Genomic DNA, 18,570 nt, shown 5'->3' with positions numbered 1-18,570 from the left:
ACAGTGCAAGACATCCGTCTCCTGTAGGAGATCTTCATGAAGCTTGACTGAATTCCCAGCCAATGAGCACAGAGAAGCTCTCTGATTAAAGCCTGTAGCATCAGTAGAGGAGAGGGAATTGCCACCTTGATGAGCAATCAATGGGAAAAAATTTTTTTTTTATGTCCTGCTTTGGGTGTTTGAGAAGGTGTGCGTGTGTGAATGCTGACGACTTGCTGCAGATCAGCAGCTGCTGCTGTTTTAGCTGGAATATTTCTTGAAGTATGGCGAGTGATGTTGTTGGTGTTCGTTCAGGTGCGTCTGTTCAGTAACAAGGGAAAAAGTTGCATCTCCAAAATAATGTCCAAAGCTTGTTTTTTTTTTTTCGTTTTTTTTTTTTTCATTATTACCCAAACGTTTTGAGGTGGTGCTGTGATGGCTGGCTGAAACTTCTCGGAGGAGTGTGTTTGTTTCGAGTGTTGCCAGAGGCGACGGTATCACCTCTGACCACTGATCTGTCTTTGCACTGTATCCACTCATATTTCTACCATGTGTCACGTCGCCATGGCGACGGGAATTCCTGGCCGGCCGCACCCGACCATGGGTTTTAGATGAGTCACTGCAGTGGTCAGACACACACACACGCACACACACACACACACACACAAGCTCGTCTATTTCTTTCTCTGTTACAACACTACGTTTCCTCCTAATCACACAACCACACATGATGGGATGATATGAGTTGGCAAAGAAAGAAGCACATTCATCCATTTGCTTTCCAGTTCAGCCATTTTATATTCGCGCTCCTGCAGAATGGAGCTGTGCCTCTTGGCTCCGAGCAGCTTTTAAACTCTAAATGTTTTACGGTGCTTTGCCCACACCGGAGCGCCTTTTTTCCTCATAAAGGATCAGATTTTGTTTTGGTTTTTTTGCTCTCATTGTGGTGCTCAGTCCGTCCATTAGCAGCTCAGTGGCTCAGCCATTTTAGCTCGAATCCCTCACGGACGCTCATCTTTCACATCTTTTATACAAAACAACATTTAGAATCTGAGTGGCTTCTGCAACGCCAGCTGAGACTCTTTATCCAAGATGTACTATTACAAATACAATCACGTACATAAATGTGTACATATAGACCTATAAAATATGTATTTATCTTTAATGTCTTACTTTATGTTTAGTGCACAATGTCAATTTATTATCATATGTTCATTTGATAGTTATATATTTATTATAAGATTAAGTATGTTATAAGCCATTTTTGGACCTATATAGGATCATCTTATAACCATTTACCTATCTTCTGTAGCTTATTTAATCCAAGCTGGGGTTCCAAAGTCCTATAGTTTATCACATTGTACAGGGGTGACCATTCCATCACAGGGCGAACACAGAGATTCACAATCATACACATATTCAATCAATTTTGAGTCGCCTGTTGCACATGTATAGGATTATGAGAGGGAATTTTATGGCGACATCATGTAGAAAGAGCCGAGCCGGGTGTTAAACAGACCAGTCAATTGTAAAACATCCAGATTAAAAGTTACACAATAAGTGCTTAAATAATTTAAAGGTCGTCTTGGGAAATGATTTCCTCACTCGCTCTGTCTCCTCATCTTCAGTTATTTTCATTTGAAACTATACAACGATGTCCTTCTATACTTGAACATCAACAGCACGTTAACTGCTCGGCGTTTGCAGCAAATATTTATTCACTGTTTGGTCAGTCGGGATCACCCGACTCATAGTCTTCGTTGCCAGGACTGTACATGGATTGGCTGTGATTTAAGGAGGGTCAACTCACTTGAATCCGCTTGACAGATGTTGGAGTTAAAATCAGAAGCGAGGAGGGAAATAGAAGTCGCACCCTTTCACGTGTAAACATCTATTATATTTGATGTCACTGCAGACAGAAATGGCCTCGGGTCTCTGCTGAGTGACGTTTTGGCTGCGTGTTGATCGGTGATAGTTGTGAAAAGTATCGCCTATGTGAGTGTGTGTGTGTGTGTTTGTGTATGTGTGTGTTTGTGTACTGTTTACCCAACTCTCCTCCCAACATTTTCCCACTGCTCCATTTCCAAAATGTTGAGATGCAGACTTTAACGACTTGGAAGACAACCATGTATCCTAAATTACTTGCTATAAAGTGAGTAGTGGAATTCAGAGGGCACTTTCTTTGCCAGCGGAGTTGAATGGGTTTATTTTTGAACTGTCACTTTGAGCTGCCTTCGTTCTCTCGTCGTCTGCCTCTCCCACCATGGCAATGAGCTTTCATCGTGGCTTAAAGAGGACCTCAATAAAACAAGTTCTTTATTTTTATCCAGGAAGAAGTTAGGGGGGGATAAAGCCTGTGTTTCACGTGGGCATCCAACTTGAAAGAACTTAAATGTTTTCTGTTTTCTTTTTTTCCCCATCGACTCTTTTGGGTTTTTTTTTTATTGAATTGCAGTTTTTCTTTTGTTGTTTTTTTGGGTTTTTTTTACTGTTACTATGCAGACATGGTCAGATTGCACACACACATACAGATAGTTTTTTTTTTTTTTAAACAGGGTCTGAATATGATCTAAATCAGGGGTTTGCAACCTTTTTGACCTAAAGATTAGTTTTTGTCACTTTCCATCAAATCAAATTTAACTGGAGCCGCAAAACCCGTTTAATCTTTCAAATGAGGCTGACAGTTTCTAAAGTTTAATATATAATCTTGCTATATGAACATAAGCTGTTTCTTATGTTGCATTCATGAAGTTAAAATTACAATTTAGGATGTGAAACATTCATTACATATTCAGATGTTTTTGTACCTGATTTTAGAGGTTTCAACCTTGTTTTTCAGGATTTTTAGGCACTTATGACATTTAACTTTAGCTCTTTTTTTAGCTGTTTTAGCAGAGTTACTGAAACCCCCAATATCTTGCAAATGAAAATAAGATAAACTGTTGGTATTATTTTGTGAAATGTTCCGAAAGCCACTACAGGAGAGCCAAAGGGTCATATGTGGCAACAAGATCCCCGACCCCCATCATCTCCCTGGGTCACCATAATGTGGCTCCCCACATTAATCACACACTAATTGATTAGTTCGTTTTTAGTTGGCGCCCCTCAGTCACATACATGAGAAATCAACTGTCAACTGAAAAGACTGAGGAAGACGTATAGAAACGTGTTAGTGGAGCGTTAACAAGCCACAGCTGACAGTCGAGGCTGAGAGAGAGCACAGTGGAGAAATTACAACCTGATGTGATGCGAAAGATACTGGAGGGCACAGCATTCAACAAAACTGCATGGAAAACAAGACATCAAACGGAAACGTAAGGAACCAGAAGAAGAACCCGGGCTGTGAGTCGGTGACCCCTGACAAGCAGCCTCTTGACTCGGTTCTCCCGACAGAACATAGAAAGATTTCCAACTATAAGTCACGTTAACCTGAATTCACAGTTGCTGTGATAAGTTATCGTCTCTCTACGAACGCCAGTTTATAAGCACCAGCACTGGTTATAAACCTGGTTTTAGTGGAGACCCGAGGCGGCGAGGGGTTTGATTCTTTTGATCTCCAGGCGGTTTCATTTATCTCCACCTGTGCTTCTTTTTCGGTGGAGGTAACTAAAGAAAGTTCTGTTGTTACCGCTCTTTTGTTTGATTTGGCGCCACAGGACAGATGATGAAGACCACATTGGAGATGAAGTTCAGGGAACCGGGTTTCTGATGAATCACAATGCCACTAAATTCTTGACCTGTGAGAGATCTGTCTTCTTCTACCAGGAGAAGCTTGTATCTGCCAAACAATAAGAAAGCATCAATGCCAGCAACGGGCATCGTCTGCCTCGTCGATGATTTCTTATTCGTTCTTCCAAATATCTTCACTTATTTCTTAGTTTATAATTCCTGATCCACTGACAGGCAATGAAAATACCAAGGAACTGGCAGAACATCATTTGCCCAGTCGATCCTCATCTGGTACAAATATTATTTGCAGTCGTTGTAATATTGTTGGTTATCTCCGTCCGCAAAGTTCACAGCCTGAAACAAGTTAACAATGACAGGAAATCTGTAGACTATTGTAACCTTGTGAAGCTTTGTTCAAATGTCTGAGTAAATATTTGAAGTCGTATTTGCGATAATCCCAAAAGGAGTCATTACTAAGTATGTGCTTTCTGTGTTTTCCACGTCTTTTGTAAGAATTGACCAAATGAAACCCACTGTGATTTAGGACAAAGACACCAAGCTTGACATCTGAATTATGGCTAAAAGAGACGCTTGGTTTGTGTGAGGACGCCGCAGCAGGCTTGCCATCATTTGGCTGTAGTCGAGGTACAAAGTGTTCCTCTTTGACAACCAGCCGCATACCTGAGGCCAACACCTGCTAACTTTTATAACAACGAGGAAGATAGGAATGGCGTCACACCCCAGATTTCAGTGTTTTCTGACCTGCTCAAAAGTCATGAAAACAAAAATGATTAAAAAATTTTTTTATCTTTCTTCTTTTTAATTTTTCTTTCACGGGGAGAACATGCAAACATAGAAAGGTTGGAGCCGTGAGAGAACCCGGGTCTGGGCTGTGCTCCATTCAAATCATTCCGGCATGAATTTCTCGACGTCGTCCTGCGTCACAGTGAGAATACCTCTCATTAAAGTCTCACTGGAGGTCCTTCTATATGGTGCTCGCATTCTCTATATACTGTACACCACTGTGACAGATGCTGTATGATCTGCAAAATATTTCACTTCTTGGTGGCGCTCCGCATCGTCTGGAGAGCTTAAATAGTCCATGGAGGGCGCTACCAGATGTGCTTTACACTCGTGTTACCTAAAGAATAATAGTTAATCCGTGCAGCTGTCGGAGGCGGCGGGAGTTGATGGGATATGTAAGGAAAAACTAAAGGGGGGGAAAAAAAGTCACCATCCCCTGCAAACATTATCCAAACCTCCTGTTTGTATTTTTAACCCTCCGGGCAGCTGCGGTGCTGCTGGACTCCATGATGCTTTCCACCGTCAGTCAGAAGACGTTGAGTAACGGCAGCTTGAACACAGGCACAATTGTCTGCTCTCTTGAGAAGAGAAACGACTTTATGGTTTTCCATTTGGGTTTGGCTGGCTATGTGGTGTCGACTGAAGGAGAAAGAAGGGAGACCAGATTATAGTGTGCAACCTTTAGGTTTAATCCAAAAGACGCATTGGGAAGACTTGGTTACAGTATATTACATTATGCACCTTCAGCAGTTTGAATCAGTGCTGTTTTCTATAAATAAAACCATACATTTATTCTAACCAAAATGTTAGGGGAACCCACCAGTTTTCCTTGTTCTGTGTTTTTCTTGTGTGTTTGGTAGTTTCCCCCTCAGGCCTGTTGAAGGTTCGATGCCTGACATCTCAGCTGCCTCGCTTCATGTTTTATCTGTCAACTCCCTTCCTCTGAATGCATTCCACTTTGTTGTAAAAATGCCGCATGAGCCTCATACTTTGACATTGTCTATAGACTTATATCTACCATATTTTTCTGGCAATTTATGGTAAAACTGTCTGCTTTGAGCGCCAATCAAATATGTAAATATTTTCCTCCACTTATGACTTCGCATAAGAATTCTAAGAGAAATCTATTCCACTGTGGCCATTGAACCCGTAGTCTTATCAAAGTGTCCAGCCTCTGCTCTGGCGTTGAAATCTGACAGAGGAGCTTGACGAGAAGCAGAAGGCTTCCGAAGAACTGCACCGACTTTGCAGGTTGGAGTTTCCTCCTCCCCCTCTGCTTCCTCCTCTGTTAACCGCTGAGTTATCGAGACGTTGCTATGGGCGCTGCTACTGTTTAGGAGGGCGAGATAACGATAATTGGTTCTTCTATTGATGTACGTGATGGTCTTGCCAGTTTCCACATGGCCAAATAATAACAGACTGCCAATTAGGTGTCATTTTACTTGGTTGTGGCTTGTTTCCATGAGCAGTCAATAGATTTATGAGTTTAACTGAATCTGTTGCTCCTCTAAAGCAGGTAATTCAGACAAACTGGCAATTTTAAAAGGATTTAAGCATATTATGTTTTTTTTTTTTTTTAATTCAACACAACATAACTCAACGTTATAAAGAGATGCATCATGATTGCACTTGTGTGTAACAATAAACACTGAGCCAGTATTTCTGTGCAGGTTTATTGTCTCTCTCTTTCTTTAGGTTCAAATAGAACATATAAGCTCAGCTCCACATTGTATATAGTGTATTTAGTGGAGCAAATTATGCTTTGGATCTGCTCATTGAAACCAATGATTTCCATCTTATAAATGTTTACATATTCACAGAAACTTGAGCGTTGTGCCCCTCGTTCATGCCTCTGCTGTTTCTGACAGACTGAGACTAGCAATCAGCCGCGATATATGGATTTTCCATGCGAGTACAGACACACAGGGCAAGCAGTTATCCCGAAGTATTTATAGTCTAAACACTGAATCTACAATGCACACGTCCAGTGAGTTAGCAGCCCACAATCACAGTTTCTCTGTGCTTTATTTAATTGTAGATTAGTTCTGATTATAGCTCGGAGTGTAAAGAAATACACGTACACGAGACAAGGTCTGGTTTGTTGAGATCTTACTTCAGAACTTGAAAACCAAACAACAAATTAAAAGTCGATTTTGTATGATGTGAAATTGCATATTTTCCAAACTTGCAAGACACATTTTCTCTGGGACTGTACTGCAAATGCAGAATACACATGTTGAACATGCACATAGTTCATTCTGCCCTCTGCTGGGGAACATGTGATCAACTTTATAGGCAGGCTTTAGTCGTCATTCACATTTAAAACCAAATGCAGTGCACAAAAGAACAGGACTTTATTCAATGGTGTTGTAGATAATCACCAGATTAAGATGTATGCCAGATCTTGTGGTCAGTATTTTCATAATTTCATCACATTGACCAGAGGAATAAGTCTTGTACGAGGCTGATGGTGCTCGTTGGGTCAGCCAGCCTCTACCTTACCGTGCCGTCTGCCGCGGAACATTTCCACTGTCAGTCGTGATTCGTGACTCAGCAGAGACTGGGAAATGTGAGCCCAATTAGGCCACACTCAGCTTTTCCTGCCCGTGGCTCCAGAAGAAGGGCAAAGCAAAGAAGGCCGGATGAGAACATCTGTTGCCAGTTGCCACCTTTCATCTGCCCCCTTGGTTCAGCCCAGCCTTCATTGAACAGAAACTGCAACATTTAAAAAGACCATACTGTACTTGAATTGGATTAGCCACAGCAGAGCCAGAGATCTGCTGCTCTGCGCCGGACAACTATGTGTTGAATTATTCACCGAGTGAGGAGAAATCGGCACAAATCCACTCATGCCACGATGGAAAAGAATATTTCTCGAGACTTCATGGAGGCTTTGATTCAACACGGCCAAGGTAGGAAGCTTCTTCTTTTTTTTTTTTTTTAATGCCGGGACAGTTCTGTCTTCTTACCAAAAGGTGTCAGCATAGAAATGCTTTCTGCCGGGTCCCAGTTTGTCCAAAAGGACCAAAGAGGATGAAGCAGGTTTGGGCGTGTCTCTCACCGTCAGTGTATCAGATAACAAAGGAGGAGAGCGCTTTGTCTCAGAGATTAATCTAACACAGGCCTTCTTAAGAGTGTGTTCCAACAAGTTAAACATTTCATGTCCGGTTCAGTCTGATCACAGGACGACAGCAAGTGCTTATTTGGAGAAGAAGTGTGGAGAAAATTACAGTTTCTAGCTTTACAGTGGAGACCTTGAGCTTCGACACCACCCACGCTGCGCGGCAGTGTCGGAGATCATGTTTCCTGGTGTTAAAAGCAGAGGGGTGTGGGCCACAGCAAGGCCCCTCACTGGCTGGCACACATCTCTCCTTGCACGAAATAGTTAATCAAATGTGAAGGAGTGAGTCCAGTGGGCTCAGGGTTAATGCACGGCTGCACAGATAACACAATTCCAGATAAACCGTGTGTGTTCCCTGCAAAATATGTTCTATTCTACTTGTGTCTGCATGTATTTATAATTGATTTCATTACAAATGCTCCAGAAAAAGATACTCCAGTTATACACAAAACACACATTTCAAAGACTATCACTCATTCCGTCAGCATTGTAAAGTTTAAAGAGTTTCAACTTGCTCCTGGTTAATATTGGTTTAAGCACTATTCAGCACAGCTCTGTTATAATAATATTAGAAAAAAGGACCCAAAGTATAATTGTATTTAACAAAGCAGCCATTGTGTCACACTGCAAAAATATCTTGTATCTCTCTGTCTGAGCATTAAATCAGTCAGGGCTGCTGTTGTGACTCAGACTCATCCATATCCTGCATATGTGGGGGCAATGATATGAGCGTCTCCAGCTTTTTTTTTCTTTTTTTTTTCGGACTTCCACAGAGAAGCCCTTTGTTATGGTAGCTTGCTGGCAAAAAGTCATGTTTTCCACTCTTTGTTTAAATCCTGTTAAAAAATGTGTCCCTGGGAGGTTCTGGAGCATTGCGCATGGACTCAGTCCAGCGCTTGTCAGAAAACCACCAGGCTTGAGATGCAGTTTCCACTGAGGAAAGCCTCACAAATTGAATCAAACTAGCAACGCCGTCGACTTTTTTTTTTTTTTTTTTGCTTCCCCGCCGCTTCTGCTGCCTCTTTTCCTTTTTTTTTTGCTTCCCCTCACTTCTTCTGCACGCCCCCCTGGTTCTGATCAGCACACAATGTCGTGGGGTCAGCTCTGACTCCCTGGCAGTTCTCTATTTTCTCTAAAAGTCGGGAAAGACGGTCAGAGAGGATGAACCGGTGCTGCTGTTGTTTCTGTCTACGACCCCGTCGTCTGGGTAAGGTTTGATTTATTTTGTCAGAAATGTACACGTTTGGGCTCTTCATTATGCACTTGAGGATGCTGCAGTAGACGGAAACAATGTAGAAATGAATTACTTGCATGATGCATGCCATCTGAGGACACTGCCACTCCCAGCACCGGGATTGTTTTTGAAGCTTGTGAGATTAGAAGCATCTCTGGCATTCCTATCATTCCTCTCTTGAATCCACCTTTGCTGGTGGGAAATGCTCTCATAGCAACCATTGAGACAATTTAACTTCTCATACGATGTGAAATATGTTACTATAATGCCTGCGTGGGAGTATATAAAGTATGCATCACAACATGGGAATGGCTGAGCAGGACACACATACCATGTGAGGAAAGTGGGAGTGAGCCGGCTCCTCCCATGAGGGAGTGGTGGAGTTAATTTATTCCAGACGTCTGGTTTATACCCTTTGCTCAATCTTCTCTGACTTTATTAGCCAAATTCTTCTGCCAGTTTCTGAGCCTTTTGGGTATTTGGTCAGTGTTTTGAAACTGGGATCACATAAGGTCTCACTATGCACTGCCAGTTCTTCAGACCCACCTAAAGTGACCAATCTCGTTTAATCTTCTTTATTGCAACTTTGGCTTCTGATTTTTGGCAGTCGGGAGGCAGTGTTAACCCTTCCGTGGCCAAGAGATTGTGTCTGGTAACTTCTGAGCGTTTCTTCAAAGCGATAAGTGATACAACAAATCTTTTCCTCGCACACATGACATGTGGATGTTTAAATGTTTCATGCACATACAACTGGATAAAACTGTATCGAATAAGTCAAACTGTTGTTAAATGGTTTGAAGATCAGTGGTTCCCTAGAGTGTAGAGGGTGTGGCAATGTGACTTGTTACTATAAATAATTGCCATTTGATTGTGCTATTCATATGAAGTTCAAAAAGTAAAACTTATTGTTCTGGAATATCCTTTAAAAACAACCAGACTTAAAAACAATGGAAATACTATTTCAAACTTTTTCTTTCATTCAGAGAATATAATTATAATTCAAGAGGATTGGGTCTCTTTGAAAGAGGTAGTGTGATAGCTGATGTTAAATATAGATTTGTTTCAATTCACATTATGGAATGGACTTAGCGACAACTTAAAATAGTGGAAATCTGTTGCGCTTCAAAAAACATTGAAATATAAAATAATAAATGTTACAGTGAAAAATGATGAAATCAGAATTAAGAATAATAACTCTGAGTAAGTTTTAGTTTTTTTCTTTTGTATCAGCGGTGTCCTTGGTTTCAGCCTATCACCACTCTGGCTCCAGAAATTGTAAAAAAAAAAGAAAAAAGAAAATGTCTGTGTGAACGTTTAAGCACTATAAGCTGAATGCACAAAATTCTATTTTTGCACTGTAACTGTAACCAAAATAAACCATTCATTCATCCATTCAATCATGAGTTGAACTTTTTTATTAACCCTTTGCTTTCAATCAACTCCATCCAAACTGATAATAGTTTATTTCAGCCGACACGAGGCCTGAACATCACAGGACTCTTCTGCCTCTTCCTCGTTCTATAGATTTAACCCTCGTGCGCATACCAAAGGTTCTCGGCTGCGTCGTCTATTTTCGACCTGCTTCATGGAGCCGGGGAGGCGTGCGACATTGCAATGCTGTAAATGTGTGATGGTGACACCGGCCTTGGTGTTGGGTTTCTGAGCGGCTGGCAGCACACCAGCGAATAATCCTCCACCGGCGTTCTAACAACAGAAACGCTGGCAACGACATCTTTGCCTGCAGCGACGGGCTGGTGATGTCGCCACGGTGACGCAAACAGGTGATGTGCAGGTATTGTTGCACCAAACAGTTTCCTGTTTGGAGTTAAGATTGAGTGCAAAAGGTGTGTTGCTTCTGTAACATACAAGAAAGTGGAGCATTCGCTGAAGAATTCACTCGTTAACGCGTGCTGACAGCAGACCCTTGTTATTACGGCAGTTTGACACGGTTCAACGGGTCTAAAACGTTCAGTCAGTGTGAAGCAGCTCAAGACGTTTTACCTGAAGACTTTCTCAGGGTTCTAACCACAGGTCTGGTGTGGAGCAGAAACAAGAAAGCATTTTATGATTTATAGGGTAGAAATGCAGTTGCTGAAACGGTTGCTGGTAAAACAGAATCCAGTTAAAAAAAAAAAGAGAGAGATTCTGGGAAACAAATGCACAATTGTAGTCCTGTCCAAACATAAGGTAGCAATTAGGGGAACACAGCGGAGTTACATAAAGGCTTGATAGCGAGTGTGGTATTATACGAGAGGGAAAAATTAAATAGAGAGGCATGGCTTCAATACAAATATTTGGAAAAAAGAGGAAGGGGCTGTCCTTGGACGGTCTATGACTCATTAACCGCAGTGGAAAATGAGCTTCAGAATGAAAAAGGAAATCTTATAGACCGAGTGAGTTGGAAACTTTGACACCGGGCTCAAGGTGGATCTCTCTTCCTTTGTTTCTTATCAAAGCTGACCCGAGAGTGTGTGTGTGTGTGTGTGTGTGTCTGTGTGTGTGTCACACAAAACAGCCTCATATATTATTAACTGCTGCAGCAGGACTGCAGCGAGCGAGGAGAGCCAATCCCAGTAGGGCAAAACCAGTGGAGTCACTTGAGCTGTGGAAGAGGGCAAAACTTATTTTTAACTACGTCACAGTTGTGAAGTTGCTTGTGCTCTGAGAGTTTTGACTCATTCAGAGATAAGTGCAACTTTAGACAACAGACAGGAGTGTATATCGACAATAAAGAGGGCATTGTTGGGGTAAAGTACAGAGGAAAAGGGGGAGGGAGGGAGAGACTGAGTGAGAGAGATCAGCCACTTCTGCGAGAGGACTGAGTCACCGAGGAGGGAGAGCAGCGGGAGGGGTGCGCTCTCAGTCTTCTGCCTCTTTCTAAAAGTCACGGACAACTTGGCTGCAGCGCTCGTTTTAAAGTCCCGGGATGGCACCACACCCCTAGGCGCTCGTCCCCCCCCCCTACTCCTCCTCCTCCTCCTCCTGCCCAACACTCCCCCTCACCTTTCACCCCCCCCTCACGCCCCAGCCCTCCCACCTGTCTTCACAGCCTGGGACTCTCCACTTTGTACCAGGCCCGATGCCGGCAAGCCCCCCTGGAAATGTGTTCCCAGCCCTGGTGGTTGTGGGACACATTGTTACCTTACTCGTTGTCTGGCAGTTGAGAATACGCAAGAAGCAAGGTAAGAGAGTCTTGAGCGCTCGAGTTAAGTAGGTCTTTTCTTGTTCAGATACTTTCTTGCCGGTACGTCCTCATCCGCCGCCTCTGCTCTCTCTCGTCTCGTGTGTTTTCATGGCGCTCACTCCTCTCTCTCTCTCTCTCTCTCTCTACCTCACTGCCCCCCTCTTTTTTCCCTCACTCTCTCGGCTTCCTGTGGCGTGGAGATGTTGTTAACCCTGTAAGAGCTGACTCAGATGTAGTGACGTAGGGAGTGCTGGACTATTCTTGTGGGTGTTTTGGATTCGTCAGAGCTCCGGCATTCACACCCCATCTCCAGGTTCACCTTCTCTTCTGGGTTTTACTTCACCTTAAGGCTTTTGAAACTCTTTCTCTCTGCAGAGAGTTGGCCCGACTCATGTTTTTGCCCTTGAGTTTAAGCTCCTGGCTATTCATAGTGCTCTCCTTAAGCTCTCCGTCACCTGTGTATTGTTAATAGGCTTGTTCGACCTGTTTCTTCTTCTCGGATCTTGGCATCGTTTTTCATTGTTAAACTGAAAGTTTATCTTGTTCAGACTTCAGACTCCTGATGCCGGAGGGGGTAAAAACCATTAGGCAAGGTGACCCGACTGTGCAGCCTGAAGGTTACCTGCAGCCATCTGTGGCTTTAATGTCACAGGAACGTCAGACAGGCTCATTATGCTGTTGACGCAGCTCGTCCAACTGGTGGCAGTCAAACACGGCTCTGCAGGTGACGCACCTACAAGCAAATTAAAGGATCTCTTCCTGATAGTGTGCAAAAGAGAGCTTTATGTGAAGATATGGGAAACCTGTTTGGCCACAGTTCGGCAAGTCACTTTTGGTCAAAAACAATGAAGTAGCTTTTACATGTGCCATTCTTCAACAACCAGAATGGAACTGAACTCAATTAGCATACAAATGTACTGATATTTGTTTTTATACTTGTTTTGTTGTTTCTCCAAACTGAACACATAGTGTAAAATTTGACTTCCACCTGTCTGAGCGGTGTTGTAAAGGGACACACCTTGAGTAAATATGAGGAATTTTCACATTTCTGCCTTTGCTATGGTTTGAAGAATGAAAGACCAAAAAAAGTTCTTTTCTTTGGAAAAGAAGGGAACTTCTGCAGGGAGCTGATGTGCACGCATCTTCACAAACAGATAAACAGATTTATTTGAATCTGCACTTCACCGGTGCAGTTGGACAACACGTGTTGTGTAACCTGCACGCAGTCGAGGCGCTGATCAAAGGGATGTTGCGTGGAGTCGCTGTTTGGCCGGGAAGCTGTGGGCAAACACTGCTTTGCAAAACTAGGCCACGCATTATCTCCACCTTCCGTCAATATCTCGTCGATTCGCCTTTGAGGAGATGTGCTTTCAGCTCTTGGTTTGCCGCAGTGCAGGCCGAGGTTACACCCTGGACATCAGCAACGATCACGTTCCCTCTGCCCAAATGTCTGCCGCTGAGTCTGTGATGTAACTCTAACAGAGGAAGGGCTTGTCACGATCGATTTCAATCAGTCTGTAAGTGTGCTCATTGTTTACATGACGGGTTCGATACAAACTGAACACGTTGAGGCAAGGTAATGAGTCCCACTTGTGTAAGTTGACTTATAGTTTGCCGGAGCAACAAAGGTGCCTTTCGTGGGAGGGAAGGGGAAAGTAGGTAAAAGGGATTTTAACCAGTGCCAGGTTTAAAAAAAGCTCAGTGACCAGCGCACAAGGCTGAAGGTAGTAAACTCGACACTGAGGACGGTGGACTGTGTATCCTGGATACAGTCATAACAAAACGCTCGTGCTGATCCTCAGACCCTTAAAGGAATCCCAGTGCCGCATGGCCGCCCGCTGAGTGACGAGTCATTCTGCATCTCTGTAAATCATGAACCATTATCAGTCGTGTCGGCAGCTTCTATTGATTTTGACCTTCCCATAACAGACTTTGATAACGTCTCTTGCTGCGTGAGATTTCCGCTAATTATTTAGTTTCTAAAGTCGCTAAAGACTCACAGGATTAAAAAGCACCACGATGCCAGCTGCGGCGCTGAACATGGCTGATGCTTTTAGGAAGCCACACCCAAGGCAGCAGTGTTTCACGGAGGACCCTGCAGATTTAACGGCCATGTCTGCCTAAACCGCAGGCTTCATGCAGCACACAGTGGGCTGGGGTTTAGGTTTTGGCTGGTAGTGTGCAGCTGTGACTCACTTTCCTGCCTCCCGTCAGTGAGACAGTAATAACACACTGACGAGGGAGGACATCCCCCCCCCCACACACTTTAACTGCAAAGTGAAAAAACATGGCGATTTTCAAGGACATCAAGTATTGCAAAATAATACACACCCACAATGTCCCTACATGCCCTTCACAATAAAGTAACTTAATGCACAACAGTGGTAAACGCCTCACTGGGAGCTTATGTCATACAAACAATACAACACTGTGTTCATACGTTAAAGGGGGGAACCCCACTGCAGCGCCAATGACTCCTGGCCAGGTTTTGCGAAAATATTTGAGATAATTTGGAATTTCCATTCAATAATCTGCACACCAATATCTCTTATCAATCCAATGTTTACTCTGTTTTATCAAATGTTTTGTTTGAGCCACTCATACACTACTTTGTGCTAAGTTTTTGGAAGGTTGTACTTACCTTCTCTCGAGCCTGGACACTTGCCACAAAGATTGAATATGGCAAAATAGCACAGATCTGTTTTTATCCAGATAAGCAGGTGCATTCCTATTTAAAATTATCACTCTGAATTTAGCCGTTTACAGACTCACACCTGTTCACGCCCATGTCTTTAAAATGTCACTTTCAGTTCAGTTGGGTGCCAAATGTAGGGACATATAAGTTATGTTTCGGATGGAAATTTACAGATGTATTTGTTGGCACAGGAATAGTGCATTCATTATTAGTTTTAAAGCTTTTAACGATTGCATTCACAACCTGTTGAAATAATCACACAATTTCATTTTGTGTTTTCCCCACACTTATTTTGTACAAGAAAATAAAAAATACAAAAACTAGGACAAAAAATAAGCTAATGAATTGAAAATATTTGTGTACACTACAATAATTGCCACCTTTATTTTGTGGCAAAATGTGTGCAGATGTTTGCATTGGAAAGTTTTTGCACTACTTCGCTGTGGTCTTAAAGCCACATTGTACCAAGAAACCACTCCCCTCCAATAAAAGTGATTTAAGGCCACGATAATGATTGTATTCACGGTCAACGGCACAGGAGCGCCATGTACACCATGTACATGCTCAGTTAAAGTGAAATACTTCACAAAGAAGGCAAAGAAAGAAAACTTGACTCCTCTGTCAGAGATTATTTATGACCCACAGCTGCTGTGAAAGAAAATGAGGGAATGTGAAGATTTATTACCAGCAGGAAAACGTTAAACATGCCAACCCTGCACTCTGGCCACTGCCCACCGCCAGACAATAAAGCGAGCGTCCCTCCTTCACTCGGCGCGATCAGCGCGTTCTGCCTCAGGTTATTCTGGTTTCTGTTTTGCAGTTTAGGGGGGCCTGCGGCGTTACGCAACAGTGGGGGAGATATCACGGCTGCCAAAATTGGGAACGTAGCGCGTACTCGTTCCCAGCAGTGTATACAGCCCTCTGGGGTGTGTATTTCAGGGACTTCCATATCAGTGTTATGGCGCCCCGTGCACAAAGGCGACAGCGGGAGGAGCAGGATGGAGCAGCCGCGCGTTCTCCTCTCCGCTCCATGTCGCTGAACTCCGCTGAAGTGGGCCGGGCTTGAGACAACAGTGTCTTTGCAATCTGACACGACCCTTTTTTTTTTCTTCTTTTTCTTTCCCTCCTCCATGTGGCTCTCGGTAGAGCGGAGGGGAAAGTTTTGAGGGCTTGGAAAGCAAGCAGCCACACACGCGAGGCATTTGTGGAAGGGGGCGTTTTCGAGCGACTCCAGCGCGCCGTGCGTTTTTACGCACAAAGCAAGGGATGGCCGGAGCGGAGGAAACGATGCGGGCTGCCCCGCCGTCCTGGTACGGCGGGATGGAGCTGGAATACGCGTATCGACGAGTTAATTACATCCACGAAATGAGCTGCGGGGAAGTGGGCTCTCATCTCTACAGCCGAATGTGCTGCGCAGGTAGGACCGCCGCCGTCCCTCTCTCCATCTCCACCGGCCGGCAGCGGTAGTAGGAGGAGGAGGAGGCTCGGGCTGCCTGGGAGGGGCTGATGGTGATGGCGTTAACCTTTTCCTTACCTCCACCCCTCCATACAACAAGCCCTGAGGCCCAAAAACAGTGGGCGTGCGGGTCTGTTTACTTTGTTGGTTCTTTTGTTGAAGTGCAAACAAAGACGGTGTTTACTTTTCACGTGTTCACCCGTAACTGAATAAATGTTTAAAAAAAAAAAAAAAAAACACCTGTCTGTCTCCAGCTTCCCAAATGCGTTGAATGTTACTTTTGGCTCTTTTTAATCCTAAATTTGTTTATTAAAATAAAATCTGATCAGAACAGTAAATAACACACCTTTTTCCTAATTCCTCATTTAAAAATGTTTGTGTCCATTTTAAGATGTTTGCCAAACTTGTTTTTGTTTAATAGTGGTGCATTCCAGTAGAAATCTTAATGTTACAGGTTGGGAAATTCACATTTTAATCTTTGGAAAGCTCACATGACAACAAACAACAGACAAGTCGTACCAGCAGGAGTCTGTGGTGTACTCTCCGCATGAAGCAGCACAGGGATGATTTGTCATTTTGAAAGTCAATTTTACACTTTTTCACTTTAAAGTTCCCATTTGGATCACTATCAGATGTCTTGTTCCCATTATAAATATGTAACTTTACTTACCAGTTACTCACTTCCATTAGAATATGGAACTTTAATACAAACTCTTGGCTAAAATGTGATCAGTTTACAGCGTATGATAGAGTTTATAGGTTAGACAATCTTATATGAAAGGGAACAGTTTGTGTGCCTCCTCACTTCTTAACATGATAACTTATGCTGACATTTTAATACACTCTTCCTCTTCCAACAGTCGGAGCAGGAAGCTCAGAGAGAAAGAATAGTCAAAGTGAATGGAAACTTTCCTTCGTGTTTGTTTACAGACTTGAAAACTCCCTCTGAGTGTGTGACAAATGCTGCCCGGAATTCCTTTCTTCTTTTTTTTTTTTCAAAGCCTTGCAGAGGTTTTTGGTCCTGAACTGCTTCGCCAACAGACTCTCAGCTTCTGTGTGTGTTGCTGCTGCCTCGTCATGGCAACCATTACACAAACCAGTCTTCCCATAGTTAAAAGTGACTGGTCGTAGCTGTGTGTAAACACTGCTCAGCCCCTCGTGGCCTCCGGCTGGCTATACAGGAGTCTCGGCTGCCATTAGAGTTTCAGCACAAAAGGAGGTTATCGGCTACCTGTTGACATTTAAGAGGATCTCAGTAAAGTATATATAAGAGCTTTAAAAGGCTTCATGACTGGAGTCTTTCCACCAACAGAGGGAGACAAACCATGCAGAGCAGTGAACTTGTCTTCTTCTCAGACTGATTTCAGCTGTCTCATCTGAACTGCATAAATCCCATAATCACAACCGCCTCGTATTTATGTAACCGCAACATTGTAAGCACCATGTGGGGTTAATTACATGTGTTTTTACACACAAAAAGTCAGGAAAGTATTCCTGTTTTGCAAACGTGAGCTGGAGCAGTCAGCTCCTATTATGTGAAAACTCACCTTGACATACAGCTTTTAGTGGACAGTGTGTTTTTCTTTCCTTTTTTTATTGTATTTGTTTTAATCGGTCACCTCTCCCGCCACCTATTTTCTTTGCACCACCTGTTTTAGTTAAATTCCATTCAGCTTTAATAACCCACAGAGCCGTCATGTTCTGTGACAGCCCTGCATGCTTCTGTGACAATTTCATCACCAGCCTCGGGTTGGACCTGCCCCTTAATGCCCTGGGCTTTCCTTCCCTCACCTTGGCAGGGTTCCTCCTGACATACCATCGTCCCTCCATCACAAAGCCCATCAGAACCTGCAGGCCAGATGATGTGCTGTGTTGGTTCGCATTCCTGTCGTTTCTTGGATCGACACTGCGTGCTGTCACTCGCACATACGGATGGGGGTGTTGTTTTTTTTGTTTTTTTATCACCGAGAGGCGGATCCCCCTGTCTGTGAGGAGGGTGGGCGCGCCTTTCCCAGGAATGCCAAGCCCTTCACGCTATCGAGGGCATAAAACCCTTATCAGCGCTGGCGTCTCTGATTTATCTCCACACACTGCTGCTCTGTGTCTACGGGACAATGGCTGATTGGAGCAATCATATAAAATATCACCAGACCATTTGTCTACCTTGCAGATGTTGAATTACATACAAATGAACTTTGCACAATGTCATTTTGCAGCACAATCCATGCAAGCAGATGCAGAAATGCATTCATTCAAAATTCTGCTGGTGAATATGTGCAGTTTCAATGCACAAGTGTGCACATTAATACTCTTCACCCTTCAATGTTCTGGATCTTGTTTCCGACTCCAATGTGGCAAATTCCACAACTTCTGGTTGTGCAGTAAAACTAGTGGTGTTTTGCAGATTTTAGAGATTCTTAATAAATCC

The 18,570-nt window shown here is 43.3% G+C and overlaps 1 protein-coding gene across 10 annotated transcripts in view; it reads left to right on the top strand.

The window, feature by feature from the left end:
• The window catches only part of pleca (plectin a), a 92,715-nt gene that overhangs the window by 33,471 nt on the left and 40,674 nt on the right, over positions 1 to 18,570 (top strand). For 2 of the 10 annotated variants that reach the window (XM_080516160.1, XM_080516159.1), the window contains exon 1: positions 11,836 to 11,989. The exons of 4 other annotated variants lie outside the window; for them this stretch is intronic. In XM_080516160.1, coding sequence (XP_080372286.1) covers positions 11,887 to 11,989 — 103 coding nt within the window. In that variant the 5' untranslated portion in view covers positions 11,836 to 11,886. Of the gene's footprint in view, positions 1 to 7,245; positions 7,365 to 11,835; positions 11,990 to 15,926; positions 16,104 to 18,570 lie in introns of those variants that run through there. 4 more of the 10 variants (XM_080516158.1, XM_080516157.1, XM_080516163.1 and 1 more) reach the window with 3 other exon arrangements.

This window comes from Blennius ocellaris, assembly GCF_963422515.1.
Source record: "Blennius ocellaris genome assembly, chromosome: 20".
Classification (NCBI taxonomy): Eukaryota; Metazoa; Chordata; class Actinopteri; order Blenniiformes; family Blenniidae; genus Blennius; species Blennius ocellaris.
Note: the sequence above shows the minus strand (reverse complement) of the source record. Positions and strands in the feature narration are given on the sequence as shown.